The sequence below is a fragment of the Schistosoma haematobium genome, chromosome 4 (assembly GCF_000699445.3).
Source record: "Schistosoma haematobium chromosome 4, whole genome shotgun sequence".
Taxonomy (NCBI): Eukaryota; Metazoa; Platyhelminthes; class Trematoda; order Strigeidida; family Schistosomatidae; genus Schistosoma; species Schistosoma haematobium.
In genome coordinates, this window is record NC_067199.1 from 28420213 (window position 1) to 28435947 (window position 15735).

The window sequence follows — 15735 nt, forward strand, 5'->3', positions numbered from 1 at the left end:
TGCATTCACGTTGTTCGTCAAATCTTAATCTGACCGAGATGTTCACGTTTGCTTTAAAGATTAAGTGTACGAGATTACAATCTAATTTCTTTTGTACATCTAAGTAAAGCAGTTAAAAAATTTGAATGACTGTCTCAATTATTTTCTTAATTTCGGATTTGTCTGGCAAGTAAACCAATTAACACTCAGCAGTATCTGCATTCACTAATTAAATATATGCAAACAAACATTAACCCCGCTGTCAAACACTGAAAAGACTTAATCATTGATGAAAAATTATTGGATAGAATCTATAAAATACAATGAGATACATATTATACTAATCCGTCCATTCTGAAATTAAAAGAGTTCCATTTGTCCCACCGAATCCGGATGAGTTAGTCATAACAATACGTCGATGACTATCGGGCCACGTAACTTGTGTTTGATCGTGTCTAGGAAGTACAGCATAGTTCCTAAACAGATCTATACACTTTTCATTAGAAGATATACTAGTTGAAGAACTGGAATTAGATTTTAAAACCTCCAACAACTCAGAAATTGAGATAGGATTATGCAGGTTGAGGTTTCCACAAATTTGATTCTGATTAACAGATAAAGCAGCGTACACGGTTTCTATGGCACCGGCTGCTGCCAAACAGTGACCAAGGTGACCTTTAATTGAATTGATTACAACAGGTGTATGGTATTGAGGATTAAAATATTCACCAAACATTTGTGCAATAGCGCTCAGCTCTGTTAAATCACCAACAGGGGTGGATGTTGCATGACAATTTATGTGTCCGATCTAAAAAAGTAAAAAAGATTATAAAACTAAGTTAATTAATAATTATAAATATGAAACACAGTCATATGTAAATAATTCTGGAGCATATGAAACGAAAAATACATTTTTTCGGTTTTTTTGAAGATTAATTACCAATAAGTAGGAAGTTATGGAACTCGGTTTCTTGCTTACGAGTGTATTTACAAATTAATAGCAAATGTATACACCCCGAGAAATACGAATTCATACCGTGTAGAAATGTGTCAAATAAAAGTGTTGATCAATAGACGATAATTAATTTCGGATTTACATTGATCCATAATGTTTGGTTAATATTAAATTACAATAAATCATTAGAAAATCATTGACGATTGTAAGGTTTAATCACCGATAGTCGCTTTCAACAATCCTGTAAGATTTCATACACATAGTTCCCTTTATCATTTTGAAAGGAGCAAAAACAAACATTCTAGCAGAATAGCATGAATTGATTTTTATTTCGTTGGTTCTCGTCAGCTGCTTACACCCTGTGATATTTAAAAATGCCTACGAGACAACTTTTACCCACAAAAGTTTATTGACAAATATAAAAAGCGTAAAGAAAACAATACTGACGTAATTAGGGTCAATAAAAATCAATAACTATAAATCTTGACTTTAAAAGGATGATGCTGCAAACACAATCGACAGGAGACTGAATACTGCGCTAGCCAGAACTTATCAGGCGGCCAAACTTCTAATTCTGTATAAAACAACATGTTTAATAACTCAATCAGAGGTTGATAAGCATCCTTTTCATGTTACCGCCAATTGTATTTATAAATTTACGTGTACCTACCAAAGCAGCTACATTGGCTGAACAGAAAGGAGGGCATATTTCAGATTTTTTGAACATGTTCCAAAAAGCCTCAGAACAAGAGAAAGAAAGACTCTAAATAGTGCAATCACTAAACATCTCCTCGAGACAGGACACCAGGTCGATACCCTGCAATCATTCAAGGTGATTAGTAAGCAGCCAAACTCCAGTCTTCTGAAGTTTGCTGAATCAGTTGCTATCAGGCGCCAAAAGCCTGATTTATGTGTTCAAAAGGAGATGGTTATTAATCTTTCCTTGCCTTGGTAATTAATATTCCTTCGTTATATCTTAATATTTTTTCTTTTCTTTAAACTCTTTCTTGCATTTATCACACCATTGAGTTTTATTCCAACTATCTTACTTTATCAACTGAACTCTACTCATTTTATTCCTATCAATATTTACTTCTTTCTAGCCGTTTGAACTGTTGTCACAATTTCAGTGGTTAAGATCATGTGTCAGTTGAAGCTAGACCACCATGGAAAACCTGGAAGCACTGGACGGCCGTTTCGTCCTATTGTGGGGCTCCTCAGCAGTGCACATCCACGACCTCGCCCCCTGCGAGATTCGAACCCAGGACCTACTGGTTTCGCGCCCGAGCACTTAACCACTAGACCACTGATCCGGCATCCGACGGTGTTAATGTCTAGCTTCAACTAATCCACGAAATGGAGCGACACATTCACCACTGTCTTCAGTGAGTTACTACCTCACAACAGACCTGGTTGAACTCCACTGGTCACTACTTCTCACTAGAACTCCAGGATATACCTCGTGAAGGCAGTCACTAGTGAGCATATGTTGATTAATATAAGATGGGTTTTTGTGGAGATTGTAGTAATTTCAATGGTCAAGATAATGAGTCACAATGTCACAATGTTCTTTCATCACATAAGGTATATATTTACAATATTCAGTCTATTATATTTATTTACACCCTTGCTATACTATACGAATATATTTTCAATATAACTTCCAATCGAACTTTCATGTAAGTAATTTAAACCCATTATGTAATTATGATTTTAAATATCACAGGTTGTAAGCAGCTGACGAGAACCAACGAAATAAAAATGAATTCATGCTATTCTGCTGGAATGTTTGTTCTTGCTCTTTTCAAAATCCTTTAAGAGTTTAGTTCTAGAAAAATCAACATCATCCGTACAAAGTACCGTTCATCAATTAGAGTATCTCATTTACTTTTATCCGTACAGAATAGTATGGCAGAAAAAGAGCATTAAGCAATGGGCTTCATAACAAATAATTAAGTGAAAAAATAGAAAATGAAAAACTATCTCATAATTATAAAATAAACAAATGAAAAAGACCAAGCAATGCTATAAACAAAATATATTTTGCTTTTTTTTACTAAACTAAATAAGGTTCGTCACTGATTTCGATTTTGAACGATGTCTAATATTGCATTAAGTCATTGAGTTGAATTATATTAGGACACTAATGATGGGTCGATAGAAGTGAACTTAACCTACCTGATATGCATTCAGCACGTTATGATATGGTACGAGAAGCCACTTAAATTCTTCTAACTAATTTCAATGTCAGGAGACAGTACTAGTTATAAAAGCCGCAGAGACGTTATACAAAAATAGGTTCGTAAATCGAAGTATGCTTTAGCATTTCATCACTCGTCGGACAATAATCGCCAATATGAGATCCCACTTTTATATACGCGATATATTCAAGGAGGTAAAAACTGATCCACTGAATGTAGAAGCAATGATGACTGGGCATCATAAATGTTGTATAGCCAGAGTAGCTAAGTTTTAACTGGATGGTAAGTTATCGTTTTATTATGAAATCTTTAAACGGATAACTATTATTTTTGGTACAACCGTCTACTTCCTTCATCAGTCAGTTGTAATCGAATCAAATGTATCTGGAGTATTCACATATAATATGTTTTTAATCATTCATCCAGTTAATTCTAAATCACAATTAAGTAGTAAACGCAAGATATAATACTTCTATAAGATAGTTTAAATGTCAAAAATCTAAGGTAGAGTCCCTCATGAACTTCCGCCTCGTTAGGTGGACCAGTTCGTTACGGGCCATGGAGGGCAGGAAAGTTTGATCGATGTCGCCAGAGCAGTAGATCAGTTGAACTGCCCTTCGGAAAATACTACCCATCGCCCGAGACGTCCATAGATGTTACTGACCGAAATCCCATCATCAGAGATTGTTTCACTCACACCAGACTTCTTGCTGCAAGTGACTCGGATGAATCGAAAGACCTTTCGGCAGTTACCAAAAGCAGCTGCTGATTCCAACTCGTTAGAATGCTCCAACCACCGGACTTCTCGGTCCTTAAGCAAGCTTTTGCACAATTCTGTCACGCGAAAACCTTCGTTTATGGTCAAGCTCGCGGTTACTCGGAGTAGACCAGCATATTTCAATGAGTTGTGAGGAACCTGTGGAAACCTAGTGCTTATAAGCAGGACGTTCCGAGAAGTCGCAAGCGACTTTACTCGTCATTTTCATGGCGTCATGCAATTGCACCCAGTGCTCATCTACACTTTTCGATGGGCTAATACTTAGCCTTGAACCTTGCTGGGTTTGATATTTAGTTGCAACAGACGCTGCAACCAATTTTGTGACATCGATCATTTTATGGTGATGAATTTGTTGGCCACTGAAACGTAAGATAGGATTAGCGCAAACAAGGGCATGATCAGAGTCCAGATAAGTACTACAAAAGGAGCGGCAATCTTGTACACAGCCACACCAGCAGTAGCTGATTGTGATATTATCAGTCTGAGTCCAGGTTTCAGATACAGAGGGAGGACACCAGGTAGTACATCGGCGATTATTGTGCCGGAAGTTAGTTCTGGCCGGAAACAGGTTGTAGGCTGAGAAAAGTTGCAGTAGGCGGTCACCGTAATCTATTTTGCGACCAAGATATCCTCAACAGCCACCCATATAACTCTCCTATGTGCTTAGACGCCCGTTAGGAGATTCAGTCCCATGGTAACCGGTGATCAACAATAGGTTTGTACACTTTTTGTCTCCTCAGGGTACTGGAGCCCATACGTGCCATTGGTTTGGAATCAGGGTTTTCCAACTACCCTAGGTAGATCCTCTGTACCCACCAAACCGATTAAAGCGCTGACATTTGCTTTTCGTCCTTTCAATTTCGTAAACAAACTTCAAATAGAGAAAAAACTACGTGAAATTAAAAGACTGGAAAAGTAATAGTGAGTTAATCAGAGATAACACTGTATTTAACTATGTTTATGATAAATGACTGGTGAAATTGACGCAATATAGAATGGGTATGATGTGATAGTCCAACTCAATAACCAATTAAAAGTTAGTGTACACAGCTTTAGGCTATATACTTTGAATCATAAACCATGATTACACCTAGTTGTTTGAATCAATCCAATTAAGGCAACGTAAGAACCCACAGACAAATAGTTGGACCTCGAGTAACATTCTAGTAATAACTAAAGATATCTTTCATAAATCAAATAGTAAAGAATGTATAACTGAATATCTTTTTACAACAAGAATCAGCCGAACGCGTTTAGACGGCAATGATTGAAGAGTTTTCTACAAGTTCTTTCTAACTTTAGCAGCACCGTGAATTTTCTGCATGGAGAATGACAATTACATCAGAAGAAAAAACTATATGGTTATTATAGTTAATTCTTATTTAACTAATTTCACAATAAATTAGTTCGGTCTTTTCTCTTTCAATATGATTCAATCACAATTACCATAAACAAATTCACATTTAAAAGTATCCCCTGGAAGTAGAACCAAATTTAGTCAACTTTAATTACTTTTGTTTTTTACTGGTGTGAACTATAAATGCAAATAGAATGTTGGTCTAGAAAACATTAAATAAATGAAGATAAATTAATATTTTAACTATTCAAAAACAGCTCTTACTTGATTGAAATGTTTAAGCTTTGAGTCTTTGAAGGCATTTAGCATACTTCGAAGTACTCCATTTCCTGTTGTATCAGGTGCAACCAAATGATGTGCATCTCCTATTTGTATGAAAATACAAGAACAATGAAGTCTGAGCCATTTTGGGACAATTGATGAACATTTTGCAAATTGAGCATTTACTATATGGTTGTTAGATTTTATTAACGAGTTCTGTAATTTTGTATCAAATACATTCGATTGTCCCCACCCGTGTACTATTCACTACAGTAAGAGTACAGTTGCAATACACAGGTAGACAATAAGATCAAATGAATCCAAATTTAATAATATATACACTCTATAAGAGTAAATATCAAGAAAATTACACGTTCGATAGATCATATTATGAATCATGTTTATTTTCTTTCCTTGAAAAATTATTCACTTCCAATAAATATACTGCTCTGAAGTGGTGGCTTGATAGTTTAAACACTCGGTTTTTAACAAGCCGCAAGTTCATGTCTTTTTATTTAATTCGATTAAAAAAGCCCAGTAGTATAACTAGGCCTCCAATAAACAGTGTGGCTTAAATTCAAGTACACAAAAGTGTACCTAGTAAATGAGTTACATGAATTCAATTTATCAATGTAGTATCATTCCTAAAATTTAAAAACTGCTAAAGTACAGAATAAAAGTTGAAAGGTGTTTAAGTATAACTTATTTTTACAACTCTTTCGCTTGTGTTGTGCGTCAGACATAGATCAGCCAATTGTAAGTAAAATAAATGTTGCAGTCAAAACTAACCTGGAACCATGTAATTTAGAAAATTGCAGACTGAACTCTTATAAGTGAAGTTCAATCAATTATCACTTTGTAAGCAGTTTAATAAATATTTCATATTTATTTCTGTAGTTGAATATACTAGAGAAGTATGTATCATTAATACTAAAAAGGCGCATTTCATCGCATACACAAACCCATCTTATTACTACTAAATGATGAATAGTCGTCTTAGTATGGCCATTAGGACAACGTTAAAAAAAGCGGGAAGTAATATTTCGGGTACGTTTTTACTGAGTGTCTGCTTTTCCTGACGAAAATAACGAAAATATAAACACATGGATAAACCAATTATAAAGATTTGAAGCGATTTATTAAGAGGGAACTAGTTCCGTAAGAGGAGAAAGTCACAGCTAAATTCCCATCAAGATAACAGAGATGCAAAATCCTATGATAAATGCTAAAAAATCACACATCTCAGTAAATTGGAACAAAACTTACCAGATCTTCCAAAACCAATAACTTCAGCTATCGGTTTTGGTGTTTCCATAAATGATTCCATTAAGAAACTGTCTGGAGGAGGCCATGCTTGTAATACAACTGTAGCTGCACCTTCAGATAACACAAATCCTTTTCGCAAGGAATCAAATGGACGGGAGGCTTTCTCAGGATTATCATTAAATTGTGTACATAATGCACGTAGTCGACAAAAAGCAGCGATTATCCAGGCATTCAAAGGAGATTCACATGCACCAGTAACAACCAGATCAGCTTCGTTATTCTGAACTGGTGAAATATGAAACGAAAATAAACGAGCGATTGATAGTGAAAGCAGACAAGTGGATATCACTCTCAGTTATTAAATTACAAGTTATTTTAATTTCTAATTTACGTTTTTTCAGTGGTCTTATGTAGGGTGACTTAGTTCTTCAAATCTTTCGAACAAACAATTATATTTTAGTGTAGCCGTATTTGAAGCCCTTTAATTCTACTCTACTCATCATATATCTGTCTATATTATCGCATATATACATACGTATAAGATGATGATAGTGAATTTACATGTTTTAACCATGGTGATCATACGGTTAAATAAATTGCTTGCTTAGTTGTTTTACCATACACACCAGCGATATTCTGCAGTGATTGGTTATCAAATATCTATAACGTCTTAATAGAATAATTGTTTAACAGGTATAGTACATGTGACAAACTGTCAATCTTAGCAAGCGGTTACAAAGTGATTGTACACTTGAAATTGCTTAAAAATTGCTTACTCATACGGAAGCCTTCGCCAATGCAATGTAGGCCAGCAGCGCATGCGGTGTTGACTGTCATACACGGTCCTCGTAGTCCCCAAATTCGACTTATTATGGCAGCTGGGATATTACCGAGTGTTCTTGTTAAAGCATGAGGCCCAATAATAGAGTATTTCTTGGCTAAAATTCCTGATGATGTATTCATAACTTCATTTGGACCGTCCAACCCCACTCCAAAGCAAACACCTAAAGTTATACTACAAAATTACTGGCAAAAAACTCTCGAGCCATTAAATAACTTAGAATATCTATAGAAATGTTTGAAATACAATATACGAATAAATTAGTAATTATGACTTATTATTAACCTATCAATCTAGATAACTGGTATAATTATAATCTAATAAACACAAATAGGTAAGCATGGGCAGATTCATGTATGTATGCTAATCTACCTAGATACTCGAACCGAAGAGAGTGGGACGAGATTTAAACCAGCAACCCAATGATCGCTTTGAACAAGCCCAACACTCCATTGGGACTTGCTAAACTAGACTGATTTCGCTTATTTTATTCAGGTAGACATGGGGTGATAGTGATAAAATCAGCTAAAATGATATACATCAGCGATTGTTTTTGAAAAGCAATGTTAAAAATTGGAAAGTGCTAGAGTAACAACATATATCCATAGAAATTCTTTTATAGACACGGAACTATTGAATACAATAAAATGAATCGATCTACAGTCAAATATAAACATTCTCCATTCTCTTAATCTTTAAAAGTGACGTTACACAGGTAGTTAGTTATTCGGTCATAATTAACGTAGAACATGACAAAAATTTGAATCATATCCAGTTGATATGCTTGACCGAACTCCCCACTGATTAAAATCTACCTGTGGGAGCATGACAGTTAACCTGATCAGAAATTGAAATGCAGATTTTTTGTTAACTGCAAACATATTCCCTAGATTATGCATCTGTTACAGCAGTTAGAATGTTAAGATAAAAAATGAACAATTTTTGAAAGATCTGTATTCCCTGAGAGTAAACATCCTCTGACGAATATTGGGCAAGCACATGAGCTCAAGTCTTTTCAGACTTGCTGAAGCCATAGCAAACAAACAGATTTTTGTGTCCAAGAAAAAAAACCCAGTGATTGATGCCAATAGCTTGAATTTAAATATCTTCTCCTGAATTATCAAATCATATTTCGGTTAAACTCCTCTTCATTTCATATCAAAGCTTTGCTCTCAATCCAGTGAATTCAGCTAACCACGCTCTTATACACTTTGTTCCTTAATTACCATCAATTTATCTACTGATTTAGCTACGTAACCACCTACTTTAGGCTCCATAATGTCTTTATACAACCCCTGTTGATTTTTGGGGACCTTCTATCGAACACAATAATCGATCGCAATATCTTAGAATACCTTACTAAATATATAAGGGTTTCTATTGTTCTAACCAAACTATGGTAATAATTTCTTAACCGAACTGCTAACAATCATCTATTTCAGAAATCAGATCATAGTGAACCTTTTCTGTGGTTCTGGCGTTTAAATATGACAGATCATAAATAGCTAATAAAGAGATGACGAGATAAAGTAAGTACTTCATTTGTTAAGTTAGTGCCCTGGCCTTTGTAAAATGGAAATAACTCGAATAATTCGGTTAAATATAACAAAAAGTAACTGGGATTCATGTTTTACTAAAATATCGAATGCACGTGCCGGTCGAATTAATAGACGTTTTAAGTACGTGATAGGAAGGAAATTCTCTGAACTAGTGAGAAAACGTCAGAATGAAGTTATCGTACCCCGCGAGTGTTATCTTATTAGATCATTTAAAAACATACCTGCTCGATAACCTGAGTTTGCTTTCCACTTCACTTGTTTGAAAGCTTCATAAGTTGCAATAATACCTAGAGCACTAGCACGTGACACAGATCTCCAATCATTAGAAATATCCAAACCACATGACTTATAGACTTCAGACTCTACAAAAGACTTTCGTTCTTCCAATTTTTGATTATCGATGCTCCCAAAAACCTGACTAGGCAAAAAAGAAAATTCATCTATGGGTCATGAAAATTAACACAAAAATACCAAGCGTCTTTGATATTCCACAAGAGCCTTTCAAAAGATTCGCCCATAATTCTGATACACTGAAACCCAAAGGTGTACAGACCCCCAAACCAGTTATTGCGACTCTCCGAACTCCCGTCATTAATAGAGATATCTAAAGGATATAATAAAGAATAACTTGGCGGACGAGCTAAGCTTGGATATTTTGTAGTTATATTTGTAAAGAACGAGAAGACAAAAACTAAAGGACGGTTTATCTTAAATCTATCAGTCATCCCCCTCTTAACTCAGAACAATATACTCAGAATACAGTATATCCAAATGCTTCTTTTATTAAGATATTTTTCGAATTATCATACAGAATTACGTAGCTATGGTGACTGCATGCACTAGGAGAAACCATTGTGATTAGTAAATATTTTTTATTAAATTAATGTGAGGCAAAAGGAAGGGATGAGAAAGTGATACCCGTATAAGTGAAGGATTAAAATTAGAAATAATAAAACCGGAGTAGTCTTATTCTAATATGTACAGGGAGATGGCCCCCGAATGCCCAGATACGACCGAGAGTGAGAAGGGTCCACTGTCACTCTTGAAAAGCTCTCACATGGCCACACGTATACAGCCATTGCCATGGAAGTCCTACTCACTGCCTTTTCGCAGCAACAAGGGTGTTGTTTACGAAACTGAGAGGACGAAAAGCGAATGTCCAGCGCTTTGGGTGTACACGGAGGGTCCACCTAGAGGAGTTGGAAGACCCCGATTCCAAACCAATCGTGCACATGGGCTTCAGGATCCTGAGGGGAAAAGTGGCGTATAAACCTATTGTTGGTCACCAGCTACCATGAGACCACATCTAACGTCGCTTAATTGCCTCGTGGATTATACCTTTAGGTCAAAGGCTCAGACAGTAGTCCCCTAAGAAAATCACCTACTTCGGTTTGAGCGCCCTGGCAGTATTCTAGACCTTACAGGAATCTAATTTGTGTGGCGCATACATATTTGGTGCTTCATTGTGCCAATATTTATGTTTAAATAAATAAATACATGGAGACAAATGGTGGATGTTGCTGCTCCAATAAAGTCGATTTGAATTACACTATTCAAATTTCTAGACTGATTGTCTATCTTATTCCCTTTAATCAGGAAGCTGAGATTTCACTGCATGGTGTTGGCCATAGGTTAGTGACTTTATGGATTGATGTCATTTTGAAAATAAGCACCGTTTCAAAGAAAATTTTAAAGAAACAAAATCACTTAATTTCAACACTTTTAGAAATTTTGATAAACCTAATGAATGTGTCGGATGTGTTCTACTCAACATCACGTTCAACTACCACAAGACTAAACAACCACTACAAAACCTTTCTTTTATATATTACTATCATTGAAGTGACTGCTTCTATGAATTTGGCGTTCATCTCGTTGTCAATGAAGTATGGTAACTTGGACTGATGCATATGTGCTGGTCCTACGTCGTAGGTGTGTGACTGACAAAACCAAAGGATAAGATATTCATGTCTAATAACTCACACACGAATTTAGCTGTGCGAATCCCCCTCATATCTACACGGTGTAGATTCTACATCACAGGAAAGTAAAACTGAAATTACTTAGATCCAACTAAATTTAACATAACAAGACCTTAAAGGGTTAACCAATTTTTGTCTGAATAAATGACACAAATGAAGTTTGTTTATTTACATACTGATGGGAAGTTTTCCTACATTTATAGAAGACTAGAAAGCCTAACAGACAGGACCCTAAACTGATGAGGACCAGAAATCGCTGTAAATGAAGACTTCAAGCTCTAAACACAAAATGTATTTGGTCGATATGTCATCCCCATGATATATTAGACACGGATAGGAAAGTATAATAGAAAAAGAACAAAAATAAATAGAAATTCGTGTATGGGAGTGAAGTAATGATAACAATTATAATAATGATGGGAGAACCAGTTCAATTAAGAAAGATACAACCCAGCAAGGATTCATTCAGTTTCTTTCTCGCCACTTACTTCTGTTCAGAGCCATGTCTGATAACGTCACAAGCCATCTTTAAGACGTCATACTGAATGAATTTCGCACATGTCACCTTGGCCGGAATTCATAGCAAACTGATACGAAAAGAATTGGTCCAAATAATATAATCTTATCCCATCATGTCAGCTGAATTTCACTATCGAGTCTCCGAATTCACCTTAAAGTTTACAAAGTACAACTTTAACTACGGTATCTGATCGATCCTTGTGAAATATCCTGGGATCGTTTATGTAAAATCAACTATGACATTTACTAATAGCAACCTGGGCTTCACAAAAACCCAATACGTGTGGGTCCTGATCATCTATAAACCCTGAATTTATCAATAATCGAAAGTACACTCCGTTTCATTGTTGTATTGACAGTGAATCAGTAGGAAACACCCATCGCCTAACTGTTGTGAAAAAAAGTTTTCAAGTGGTTTCAGTCTTTAGCAGGTTGACTTTTATGGTCTTCTGAACTTAAGGGAGTAGATTTCACTAACTTGATGCCCTTGCTCCTAGTTTCCCCCTCGGTGTCAAATGGGGTTGAGCTTCGTAAGTACCAGAAAGGGGATCCAAAATAAATCTGGTTGCTAAAGAGTCATAAGATCATCAGCTATAAGGTGGCTTGATAAACCCACTTTAAATTGTTATCATGTCCCCATAGAGGTCTATGTTTACCTTGACTGATCTTAATACTTCTGGAGAAAGTTATATATAATTGCATTCATTTCTAGTGAACTCAACGACATCAATTGTCTTTGGTTGAGAGGGTGAGCTGACTGTGAGGTTATGCGTACTGGAAATACTTCAATGAATTCGAGTTTCTCCAAAATATACCCCGTTGGTTTATATCAGGAGCACACTGAAAGCTAACGAAATGTTTCTTGTCCAGAGATATCATGAACAATTTGCGACCTGCGGAGTAAGAACCACTGCGATTATGAGGTAGGGTCTGACAACTCAAAGTCTGTCTAGTTTGATGCTAATGAGCTTTATATTTGATAGCAAGATTCCTGCAAGTGGAATGGATTCCGGTTGTTTTATACTTCACACAGCTGATTATATACTGCCTGTATGACCCTACACATTTCTTTTTAAGAGGAATGAGCCATTTCTCGATACAGAAGAGGATTAAGAAACAAGGACCTAGACTTTTATTGTTTAAGACGGGCGACAGTAGTAGTCGAACTATACCTATAAGCCTTACTTGCATTCACCCCGGACCCCACATTTGATGTAAAGTTGAGATTTTTAGAACAAAAACAGTAGGGATAAAAATATTTTTGGTTTAGATGTTTGCACAGAAAGCACCTGAGAACGTTCGCTACGATTAAAACGATGAGACATTCACGTGAGGTGCCTTGTTGTGCTTTTTACAGTGATGAACATCAGTGAGCTTAAATTTATTTATAAATACCTTCAGCACAGTACCACGAGGAAATTAATGTTCTCAAATTTGACCGGGACTGAAAAAATGTGATGAGATATTTACGATACGTAACTAACTACCACTACATTGAAGCTAATGAAAAACTGCCTGTGACGAGTTACAAAAAAGTAGGATTTAAAAATGTATTAAGAATTTATTTGATCAGGTATTAGGTAGTAAAACCCGCTCAAAAATACCGATTTCTCTGAGGAAGTAATACTTGCTTACGGGACAAGACGTGATATATTAGTAATCAAAGTCAGCACTCTGTGGCCAGTTGCATTGTGCTGAAGAACTCGAAAACAACTACAGTTCATCAATCACTGCGGAAACATAGCGCACAGTGCAGATCTGCCGCCAACTCGATGTTCAATGGTAAACAACTAGAGGTTTGTGTACTTATATTAATCTATTCATTCACTGAAAAGGCAGTATTTCATGCTTCGTTTGAAAGTATCACTACAAGGCCTGAGCAATCCTTTCTAGTTGAGTACAGAAGTAACGAACCATTGAGTCGTATGTCAGTGAAATATAGAGGGCATAGAAAATGAACTGAAAAGCCAGAAATAAGATGGATATGCATCAAATTTAGGTACGTTGTCCTATTATCAACTTGTGCAGCTGATTACAGAGGGGAGTTGTGTTTACCCCTTCTGTTGATTTATTAGAGGGGGAGCTGAACAGATACTTACATCCTTCCTTCCGTTTTTGAATCCCATATAGCATGACATTGTTAACTGCTCATAATTAAACACACTTTTATACATACGTCTCTGGTTTTACCGTGTTTTTGGATGTGATAATGGAACGAATAATTAACTGTCATCTATATTTATAGACTGTTGTAATATTTACATTACATTCTACGTTCGGATATACTACTGAAGCCATATCGTCTCATTGGAATTATTATTTACCTATAATTGTGAATTCTGGTGCCAAAATCAACAGAACGAGCGCCAACCTGCTGATTTAAGTAATGTCCTTAAACTTTTATTTGTGTTATTATCTTATGCGTTGTTTATCGCTACATTAACTGTTGGACGTAATAACTTTATTGCTGTTTTTCGGTTAATGTACTTTTTGGTCCACCACAAACACAAGAAGAAACTCATTAGAAAATGATTCATACAAGCCCTTGAGTTTATGTTTGCACGGATAAATTTTACGATTACACTCTGTCGTGCCAAAAAGATGAAAGAGCATTTCAAGCTCACCTTGTTGGTGAGGTCAGAAAGCTCTGCTATTATTTTAATCTCAGCTGCCTAAAAGTTTACCAGTATATCTGTTTTACGTTCAGAAAAGACGTACTAAGTTCCGTATTCTAAATGAGCCTTGATATATTCCAGATGTCAAACTAAGATATATAATCACTACAAAAACATGTAGTTCTCTGGGCTCATTGAAGCTAACTAAGCAAAGATATGTAGTTAGCATAATCCATGTCTCATTAATCCGCCATGAAAATTATCTGCTCAAAAATTGCCATCTTATTTATGTTATTTCACATAAGCACCCCAGAGTTCCATAGTCGTATTTAAGGCATATAAATTAAGACGATGTTCACTTTCAAATTCTTCACGTAGTTTTGTCATTAAATATATTGTTTAGAATTTGGCGATATTATTTTTAGGAAATCAGGGGTTGAAGGCATCCGGCAGGTAAAGGTGGTTTGATATCCACTCTCATAAACCAGATCTACTGTGGACTATCAGAAGTAATTTTAGTGATCCGAAGGTCATATTATGTATTCTCGCTAGTGATGCCTAAGACTATCCAGCTCGTATTCTAATAATCACTTATGGGCCAGTAACCTGGTGAGAGAGAAATCTGTAAGCACAGTCGGAATTACTGTACTTGGAACTCAAATTATCCACGGAATGATAAACGAGGAAGTCATCGATTAGCACAAATACCAAAGTAATTTGTCATGATCATAATTATTATTCCATAATTTGACTGATGCGTTTTGCTCTCTATCTGAAGACCTGTTTGTGTCAAAGCTGTAAAATAATGTCCATGGTTAAAGCACATTTATATGGAAGTCCGAAAGGTACACCTCGTCTAATTTTCATTTATTTAATGTAGTTTATTTATTTTACATTACATTACTCAGACTCAGCATATTTTGTTTACGTCACATTTAGATATTACTAACACTTCTTATGCATTAAATGAAAACTAAACGTATAAGAATAGCACAGACATACAGCGCTTGACAGCCTTGTTGTCCGTAACATCTCTTTAATCGAGGACATCAAAACCCACTCAAACCAAAATTCAGGAATGAAAGGATCCCAAAGTACGTCTCGGAAATGGTCATTGCATCGAAAAGTATATAGTTCAAACTGACTAATTGATATAAGAGAGAAGGGGCATCGTGTATCTAGATATTATCTGGTGTGGATGCGTGGCAAAGCTCCTTGGGCTAGGGGTGTGTCCAGTAAAACTAGTGAGGTCAGCATCAATGTCCAAGACGTGCAAAACTATTTATTTTGAGGACCTATTAGTTAGATGTGTGGTCTAGGTTGGTACTAGCATGCTTATTTATAGTACTAGAATATTAAATCTCTCCCGCAACTGTAGATTTGCCATGATGTGACTACTTAATCTATTAGACCTGACGTGAA

General features: G+C 35.9%; 1 protein-coding gene across 3 annotated transcripts; it reads right to left on the minus strand.

Annotated features, from left to right (window-relative positions):
* Positions 1 to 258: 258 nt before the first annotated feature.
* On the minus strand, positions 259 to 13471 carry MS3_00007801 (uncharacterized protein; the record flags this gene model as incomplete). 3 transcript variants are annotated; one of them, XM_051216140.1, is made up of 7 exons in its annotated part: positions 13334 to 13471; positions 9669 to 9801; positions 9419 to 9637; positions 7574 to 7801; positions 6798 to 7082; positions 5535 to 5798; positions 259 to 787 (listed from the first exon to the last, which is right to left on the minus strand). In XM_051216140.1, the coding sequence occupies exons 2-6, from the start codon at positions 9787 to 9789 to the stop codon at positions 5761 to 5763; spliced, it is 891 nt and encodes a 296-aa protein (XP_051066693.1). In that variant the 5' UTR covers positions 9790 to 9801; positions 13334 to 13471. The 3 variants fall into 3 exon arrangements, with proteins under 3 accessions (XP_051066693.1, XP_051066694.1, XP_051066695.1); XM_051216141.1 differs by having other exon boundaries at positions 263 to 787; positions 5535 to 5635; positions 9419 to 9615; XM_051216139.1 differs by having other exon boundaries at positions 320 to 787; positions 7574 to 9637.
* Positions 13472 to 15735: the final 2264 nt, after the last annotated feature.